Source organism: Meleagris gallopavo, chromosome 4 (genome assembly GCF_000146605.3).
Source record: "Meleagris gallopavo isolate NT-WF06-2002-E0010 breed Aviagen turkey brand Nicholas breeding stock chromosome 4, Turkey_5.1, whole genome shotgun sequence".
Lineage (NCBI taxonomy): Eukaryota > Metazoa > Chordata > Aves > Galliformes > Phasianidae > Meleagris > Meleagris gallopavo.
Window position 1 is genome coordinate 17,353,547 of NC_015014.2, and position 8,963 is coordinate 17,362,509.

General features: G+C 47.9%; 1 protein-coding gene across 1 annotated transcript; it reads right to left on the minus strand.

Annotated features, from left to right (window-relative positions):
- Positions 1-6,561: 6,561 nt before the first annotated feature.
- Positions 6,562-7,659, minus strand: LOC100547060 (ribonuclease CL2). Its single transcript, XM_003205601.4, has 2 exons — positions 7,528-7,659; positions 6,562-7,089 (listed from the first exon to the last, which is right to left on the minus strand). The coding sequence occupies exon 2, from the start codon at positions 7,081-7,083 to the stop codon at positions 6,646-6,648; it is 438 nt and encodes a 145-aa protein (XP_003205649.1). The 5' UTR covers positions 7,084-7,089; positions 7,528-7,659; the 3' UTR covers positions 6,562-6,645.
- Positions 7,660-8,963: the final 1,304 nt, after the last annotated feature.

Here is an 8,963-nt window from a genome sequence, read left to right on the forward strand (position 1 = left end):
GGTTTGTGTGTAGGTGGAAAAGTTTGGGGTTGGTTATTTACTCTGCCAGACGCCTGGGCCATTACCACATGCTTTGAAGGCAGCAGGAGCCAGGAGAGAGATAAGAGCCTTTTTAAGCTGCCAAATGTGTCATGCTGGGATGCACTTCAGAGCAAAATCCTCAGGTATATCCTGGCTTAGCCCTTTCTCTTGGCTACTTCTCAGTTCAGCCCTTTATGGAAAGCTGTGGTTCTTTCCAGCTCTGGCTGGGAAACTGAATGGATTTCTGCTTTATTTTAGGCATGTGAAGAGTGTTACTGCAAAGAGAAATACCTTGGAATTTCCCACTGGAAGACAAAATGAGAGAGGAAGAAAAAATAAGGTTTTACCCTTCCTCAGATGAATGATTTAAAATACTTAGATTTGTCTATTTTATAGTAAATAGGGCAAAACTAGTGCTTAATATTACAGAAAAACCTGCTCTCATAAAAAATGATTTTTTTAATTTTAAAACTTCTATGAATTATTCCACTCTTCACTGAGCTTTTCAAGCCACCATGATGTTGGAAAGCTAACCTCATTGTTTGGATGGCTGTTCTGGTTATAAGAAGGCAGGGACCAAAACCCCATAGAAAAAAATGGCTCAGAGTGAATACTGCAGAGGAACTGCCTTCTCATTTTGCACTGTTTGTAAGAGCAAGTCAGTAAGTGTTTGCAGTTCATATATGATAGAGAGAAGGTTTTTCCATGCCACATTTGGCATGCATGACATGCAGCAACAGTCTGGTTTCATGGGACTCATCCTGCCAAGTCCACGGAGCCCAAAACTAAGTTTGCAGAGTAAATATTTTTCAAGGCCTTTGTAGTGTCTATTTAAGCAATTCACTGCTATGGTTCTGAAAAAATGTTACTGCTTTTCGAGAAGCCGTCGTAGCATTGGAAACGTGATACTTGGCCTAGTGCCTCTTGTTTTGTAATGCTAGCTGCTGGACTGTGGAAGGGTAATTTTATAGTGAGCATGTGAGCCATAGGGAAACCTATGAGACAGCTTCATTTGCTTCATTTCTATGTGCTAAACAAGCAACAATATGGTTCCTGTCTGAAGATACAATGATTTGACAGTAAATGAGAAGAAGTGGGCTGAGTACTGTCAGAGCAAGCTGTGGGCATGAAATCAGAGCAGATACGACTTGGATATTACTCTTGGGCTAGTATCCAGAAAGTTCATGGCTGCTTTCTTAGTGAAATATACTGCTTAGGGAACAGCTTTGGTTGTTGATTGTAATGTAACATATACTGATCTTACACATATGTAGGATATAGATGTGATCCTCACACATACTAACTTGCAGGGTGCACTACAAAATGAAAGGTACGAATCAAAAACAAAACCATCTTTATTTTAATGAAGACTTTATTCTAGAGAATACACATAAATTGGAAGGGAAGCTGTTAAAATGAGGTTTAGAAAGGCCGGACTGAGCCCCTGCCTCAGACCTTCTCTGTGACCTTGGGCAACCTGGATTTTCCCATCCACAAAACAAGAGGCTAGCTTCTGCCTCCCCGTAGCATTATTGAGCAGAATCAATTGGAAACCTTGAGACTTTATATGTGCAGTTGATAAGCGGAAAATGAAAGTGCCTAAATGAGAATGGAATTAATAAACAAATGCATTAGTTGACTAAAACACAAGCACGCAAAAATTCTTCCGTTTGCAGGCAGCAGTCACACGCAGTTATTTTGCTACTTGTTGTTACTGCAGATTTGCTGACCACTACCTGCAAATAGCCCATGGCTACTTATGGCAAAGACCTTTCTGTCTCCTTGGACAGAAGGCTGCATCCCAGTAGCTTAAGGATAGTGCAGAAGTTGATTGTTAGGTTGGATATTAGGAAAAAATTAATCTCAGGAAGAGCAGTGATGCAGTGGCACAGGCTGCCCAGGGAGCTGGTGGTGTCACTGTCCCTGGAGATGTTCAGGAAACAGGATGTGGCACTGAGGGCTGTGATCACTGGGCACAGTAGGGATGAGCTGGGGTTGGACTGGATGATCTTAGAGGTCTTTTCCTACCTTCATGATTCTACGATTCTGCTGCAGCCCCACTCGCAGAGGTCTGAGAAAGCTCCATCTACCTGATAGTGATGTAGCTTTGAGCTCTGTCTCTCTGGCTGGTGACTCCTGTTCCCTGGTACAGGGACATCTGTCAGTAGGGTGCCAATATGGATGTAGTTGGAAGTTAGGGAAACTAGGCAAGTGGAAGGCTCTTTCATAAAGAATGCTGCAAGATGTCTCTACTGGGCAATCACTTAACAAAATACACTAATAATAGGCACCCTCATTACTCATGTACTCATTTTTACTGACATCTGCAGGGTGTGTTGCCAGAAACCCAAGCTTTTATACACTCTTTTTCAGATAGAATAGGTCATTGAAACAGTGCAGACGTGATCTGCCTGGTATAACCAAAAAGGTGTGCATAGAAACCTTAGCAAGACTAACTATATTCCTTTGCAGACTAGCCACAACCAACTCCTTCAAAGTCACTGTCTGGAGCTTAAGTAAGTCTGATAGCTTCTATAAGATGTCTTTGCTCCTGTTCACTAGAGAGATTGCTCCAGTGTTTGTGTTTTCTGGGTTACTTCTAGGTTGACAATCTTTTGCTAAGGGAGGGAAGAAGGAAGGTAATCAGGTAACTATATATTCTTTATCTGTAAGCTGGAAGAGTTTGTGCGTTCCTCTGGGCTGAGTTAGACAGAATGTTGCACCAGATCTGTTTTCTCACAGTGTTCAGGTCTTCTGGGTTTGATGGTTAAGTCCTGCAATACTTGAGCACTTTAATTCTACAACACATTCCGTGTAGTTTCCATTTCCAAATCTCACTTTGGTGCGTGTGCTCTGTTCAGCAGTACTTTTGTAAGTCTTCTTGTGCACATGCAGGTAGTAAGTGATTCCTGGATGCCGAATACAGCTTAGAGACTTTGAGGGATGCACTGCTAGCCCCTACCACATGGAACACTTTTTGTCTCAAGATTTAAAATCTCACAGTTTCTCTGTCCTCAAAAACAATGGATCCTTGAAAGTTTCACTTAAAACTAGAGGGTCTATTTTGAGTCATTTAAGATCATTCAATTTACCATGGAAATTGGAGCTGGTAAAATTGCAGGTGATGCCACGAAAATGTGCACGTGCTTGTTTTCTGTATTAGCAGCATAAGGCTGCTCATAAAATTTCTGGTCTGTTTTAAACAGTACAGCTACAGAACCTTACAAATCCAGGTTGCTGACTTCATCTGGGTATGGAGAGAAGGTGGCAAAGACAAATAAATCAGAAGCCTGACAAAACTAGAAATATTTTCAGGAATTCAAACCTATTTCTGACAGCAAGTGGCAATTGGCATGCTTTTGATGGACAGAAAGGTGTATGTGCTGCTTCGTATAAATGCAAGAGGACATGTCTGAAGATGTGCTTCCTAAAGAAGGAAATCTTGAAGATTTGAGGATTTGAGAAGCTCTGCCTGTTTGCTGGAGCTGTGCTGCCCTCAAGTGGCTTTTTTTTTTTCCTTCCCATTTTCAATGGCAGAGGAGGTGGTTTATTTTCAAGACAGAATCTTACCAGGAATTCCTTTCTCTCCTTCAGACCAAGGCCAGATGGAGACAGATCCTTTTGCTCCTCCTAAGGCTTTGGTATTTTTAGAACAGAGACTGACCTCACTGAAGACTGTACTCTGTGTTGGTTCTGTTCAAGCTGACCACAGAGTTTTTCAGATAAAAGATATGTAAGTCCAGGGACCATGCCAGTGGTGGGAAATAATGGTCCAGGGCTGCATACTTTCTTCCTGCTCCCTTTCAGGCAGAGATCCCTTCCTGCCAGCCCATCCAGCTCCTCCAGTGGCCAGGAGAGAGCAGGCTAGAGCAGGGGATCTGCTAGAAGCTGCCGGGCCAGGAATGCCACTAATGCCCCAGAAGTCCATCTTGGGACCTGTGCATTTCAACACCTTCGTCGGTGACATAGTGAAATTGAACACACCCTCAGCATGTCTCCTGATGACGCCAAGCTGAGTGTGCAGCTGACACAGCAGAAGGCAGGGATGCCATCCAAAGGAACCTGGACAGGCTTGAGGAGTGGACCCATGGGAACCTAATGAGATTCAGCGAGGCCAAGTGAAGGTGTTGCACTTGGGTCGGGGCAATCCCAGGTATGTGTTGTACTGCAAAAGCACCAGTATTTCTGTGTAAGGGTTACCAAAGAAAGTACAAGGAGGCAAGTTAACATTTATAAGTTTAATAGAGAGGTACTCAAATAGCCAGAGACAAACAACTGGTAGAGTGTCTGCCCTGAGGTTTCCTCCAGCAGATACCAGCGGTGGCCAGCCAGCAAGACGTCCACACAAACCCTTAGCCCTGTGGCCATATTTGTAACAGCGGGAGACAATAAAGCATTGTGTATCAGGATAAACAAGGTCATTCACAGAAAGCAAAGATACAGCGACAGAACAGTTTCTCACAAACAGGTTTCTTCTAGTTACGTTCCGAAGCTAAAGGCAGTTTACTTGTGTTCCTGAGTGAGCATGAGCCGATTCTCATGAGCTAGTCATCTGCTCAGGCTGTGATCTGTATTTTTTCCACACAGACTGGGAGAAGAATGCACTGAGAACAGCCCTGCAGAGAAGAGCTTAGAGGTCCTGCAGCACGAAAAGCTGGACATGATCCAGTGATGTGTGCTTGCAGCTGCATCAACAGAGGAGTGGCAGCAGGGTGAGGGAGGTGATTGTCCCCCTCTACCCTCATGAGGCCCCACCTGCAGTGCTGCATCCAGGTCTGGGGACCAGCATGAGAAGGATCTGAAGCTGTAGAAGCAGGTCCAGAGGACAGCCATGAAGAGCTTCAGACTTCTGAATCACCTTTCCTATGAAGAAAGGTTGAGGGAGCTGGACTTGTTTAGCTTGGAGAAGAAAAGACTCCAGGGAAACCTCAATGCAGCCCTGCAGTACTTGAGGAGAGCTTGTAAGCAGGAGAGGGACTGATAGTGGTATGACAAGGGGAAATGGCCTTAAACTGAAAGAGTGGAGATTAGGTTAGATGCTAGGAAGAAATTCTTATTCAGAAGGTGATGAGGTGCTGGCACAGGCTGCCCAGAGAGACTGTGGATGCAAGTCCCAGAGACTATGCCAGTGGTGGGAAATAATGGTCCAGGGCTGCATACTTTCCTCCTGCTCCCTTTCAGGCAGAGATCCCTTCCTGCCAGCCAGAGAGACGGTGGATGTGGAGGTCCTCAAGGCCAGTTGGATGGTGCCCCAGGCAGCCTGATCCCGTGGGTAGCAGCCAGTCCACAGCAGGGGGTTGGAACTGAATGCACTTTAAGGTCTCTTCCAGCCTAAGCAGTTTTATGATTCAGTGATGATGAAATATCTAAATTCCTCTCTAGTGTAAAGGGAGTAGAGCTCTCCTCAAGAGAGCACAGCCGAGAGTTCGAGCTTACCAGTTCATGGAGGCCTACAGGGCCTCTGCCTTTCTGCTAAATTCCAGACAAAGAGAACTTGAGTCACTCATGGTAATTTTGGACAGGGTCCAATTAAAACTGATCAAAAAGACCATTTGTTGCATTTCTTGGCCTTCTCAGTGGCCTTTTTGCAGTGGCATGACACCTGAATGTCAGCACTTCTATCTGAGTCTTCTGGGCTCCCTGGGCAATAGGACCAGGGCAAGGAGGACCACTGCTTCCTGGGCTGCATGAAGAGGAGTGTTGCTGGTGGGTTGGGGGAGGTAATTCTACTCCTCTGCTTAGCACTGCTGAGGCGTAACTGGAGTGCTGCAACCAGTGCCGAGCACCCTAGAACCCAACATCATGAAGATGATGAAGGGTCTGGAGCATCTCTGTTTGAAGAAAGGCCGAGAGCTGGAACTCTTCAGCTTGGAGGAGGGTCATGTGTGGGGAGTTTGTCAGTGTGTACAAGTACTTGATGGGGAGAAATGATGACAGGCTTTTCCAGTGGTGCCCAGTGATAGGACAAACTGTATGGGGGGTGGAGGACTTTGGAGTCTGTGTATGGCTTCAGCCATGGGGGTTTTGGAGGGCTCCAGCACTGCCTCAACCCCACAAAGACCCCAGGTAGGGTCAGAGACATCTGGTGGAGGGAACTGTGGAGCGTGTTGGGTCTTATGGGGCAGCCATGGGAGAAACTGGGTCCTCTGTTACAAGGCTCATGGGAAGTTAGGAAACACTATGGGGACTATGGGTACTCAGGAACACAGTGTGATATCCGCAAGGTCGGGATAACTGGGGAAGGTGTTGAATACAGGGATTAAGGCAACCCTGGAGAAGCTATTGGGAACTGAAGGGAATTGTGAAGTGCTCGCCAGGGCAAAAAAACAAGGTGGAGAGTCTACAGGGTATAGTACAGGTCAGAGGCACCCAAGGGACTAAGGGGTACCTGGGAGGTTGGGAGAAGGTAAGGGTTTATAGGGGAACCTGGGTTGGCCATGACCATCCTGAATGGGGTCGGAGGCACCCAAGGGGGCTCAAGGACACCCAGAGGGGAGCAGGGTCCCACAGTCCCCCCAGAAGCTGATGCCAGAGCCCAGGCCTGTGGCACCTCTTTTATTGCAGGTCCTAATGCAGCCCCTGCCCAAAGGGAGGGAATCCATCTCTCCACGCATTGCCCCCATTTCAAGACTCATTAACAGACGCATAGGTGCCAGCGAGGTGCACAGGCAGCCCGTCAAGGCAGGAGACACGCACATGGTGATGGAGCTGCCGGGCCCGGTAATTGCAAGGGGGCCGGGTGTCTCCACCCCGCAGGCGGCAGGCTGTGATGTCCATGGTTGTTGAGGTGCTGTGGAACCCCATTGAGTCGGCTGGGCGGGTGCAGGTGGCCACCAGGTCCTCAGCTGGTGCATGTACAAAGGTGTTGGATGGCTTGCAAGGCCTCCCTGGGGCCGTCACTTGCCGTCGTGCCAGCATGACCCCGCAGTAGCGGTGTCCCATAAGCCCGAGCGTCCGGGGGTAGTCCACATGCTGCCGCAAGAACTTCTCATAGCGGGTCTCTCCCACAGCTCCTGCCACTGCTGTCAGTATGAGGGCTATGCATAGCATCCAGCTTGCCATGGGTACCTGTGGAAAGTAGGGTCAGAGCCTGGACTGCTGGAGCCCTGTCTGGAAACCCCATCTTGGGCACCTGAGTCCCCCGTAGAGTGTCCATCCCAGATATGGAGGTCCATTACAGATCTCCTTCAAATGCAAGGAGAAGTGCCCCCTCAGACACCTGGGTCCACTGCAGAAGTCCCCTGAACACCTAGGTCATCTGTGGATTCCATCCAGATGCCCAGATTCCCTACAGAACATCCCAAGGATAATAGGTCTCCTACAGTTCTGCATCCCACAGGAACCTTCATCTTCTACTGCACGTCTCTTTTGGACATCTGGATCCCCTATAGTTCCCCCACACCCTCAGATACCTGGATCTCTTCCATACCACTATTTTCCTACTAGATGCTCAGGTTCCTTACAGTTTCTTCCTGCAAATATTTTAGTCCCTTGCATATCCCTCACCTGAACTTCTGTGTTTCTCCGTTTCTCTTCTGGCCTCAGGGTCTCCTGGTCCCTCCCACTCCTCTGCACTGCTCTTATACTTGTCCCAGCTGAGCCCAAAAGACAAAGGTCCAGGAGGAGGGACAAGGCAAAGAGCAAAGTCCAGTGTGTGTGGGGGGAACCCAGCATTCATGAGGCCCCACTCCCCTCACACCACCCCCCTCTCTGCCAAGGTCATTAAATAATCATTAATTAACCATGTGACTGTCTGCACACATCCCCTCAGGTGCCCCCTGCCCATCTCACCATACAGTAAGGCTCTGGCCTGGTGAAGCCTGGACCCTATGCACAGGATAGGATGCCGAGCACAGTGAACAGCACAGAGCTTATGGCCTGGGGCTGCACACAGGTGCCCCCTCCTGAAGCATTCAGGTCCCACAGACTCTACCTCAGGCACTCCTGCCCTTACCAGCCCAATGAATGTCATAACGAGGCCCTTAGGACACAGAAAAGGGCACTCGGAAGACCTTGAGTCTTCACAGAAAGATGCTGTGAATTTCTTGGGTTGAACAGAACGGGCTTTGCAGGACTTTGGACCACCAAAATGGGAGCCCTGAACTGAGCAGAAAAGGACTTCGGAAATCCTAGGAATGCACGGAAATGCCCAGGGAGGACTGTGGACAAAACAACAAAAGAGATCGCAAGTCACTGATGTGCACAGGAAAACACTCTGAGAATCCTGAGGCCAAAGAGAAAGGCACTTGAAGGTCCCCGAGTACATTCAGAGCTGTGTTGGGCAAGCAAAATGAACTTGGAGGAACTTGTGTTGAACTGCAAGGCATTCACGAGACAACTGCTAAGCACAGAAAGGCAACTGGAGGACTCTCCGGTGCACCAAACTTCACGATAAAGCCCTGTGACATGCAGAATGTCATTTTTAAGACCCAGGCACATCAAAAACCTACTGTGAGTTCCCCAAGTGGAGATAAACCTGTGGGTTTCACCTGCCAAGAGAGCCATTGCTCAGAGAGAGGTGGTGAGTGAGGGCTCCCCTCTTCTGATTCCATCTCTTATTCTTTTTCCTTTTTTTCTGCCCCTCCCATGTGCCAGGCACAGCAGGTCTGGATGAATACAATGCAGTAATCCCTATTGCTCAAAGAGGTAATGGGAGACCTCACCTCTGACTGACCACCATGCAAGGTCCCTCCTGCTCCAGGTGATTCATTCCTCAGCCTCCAGGGTTTCCTTAGCAAGGAGTATCAGTCCCCTGGTAGCTGACTAGTTTACTGTACTACTTTCAGCTCAGCTGGGTGCTGCTCCAACAGTCCCTTCCTGCTGTTACTGAGAACAAAAGACTGTAATTGCATCCAGCTGAGGGCATACTCGTACAAGAGGAACAAAAGGCACTCTTGCACCAAGTTAGCACTTGACGTTCCCACCAAACCATCATTTCCACA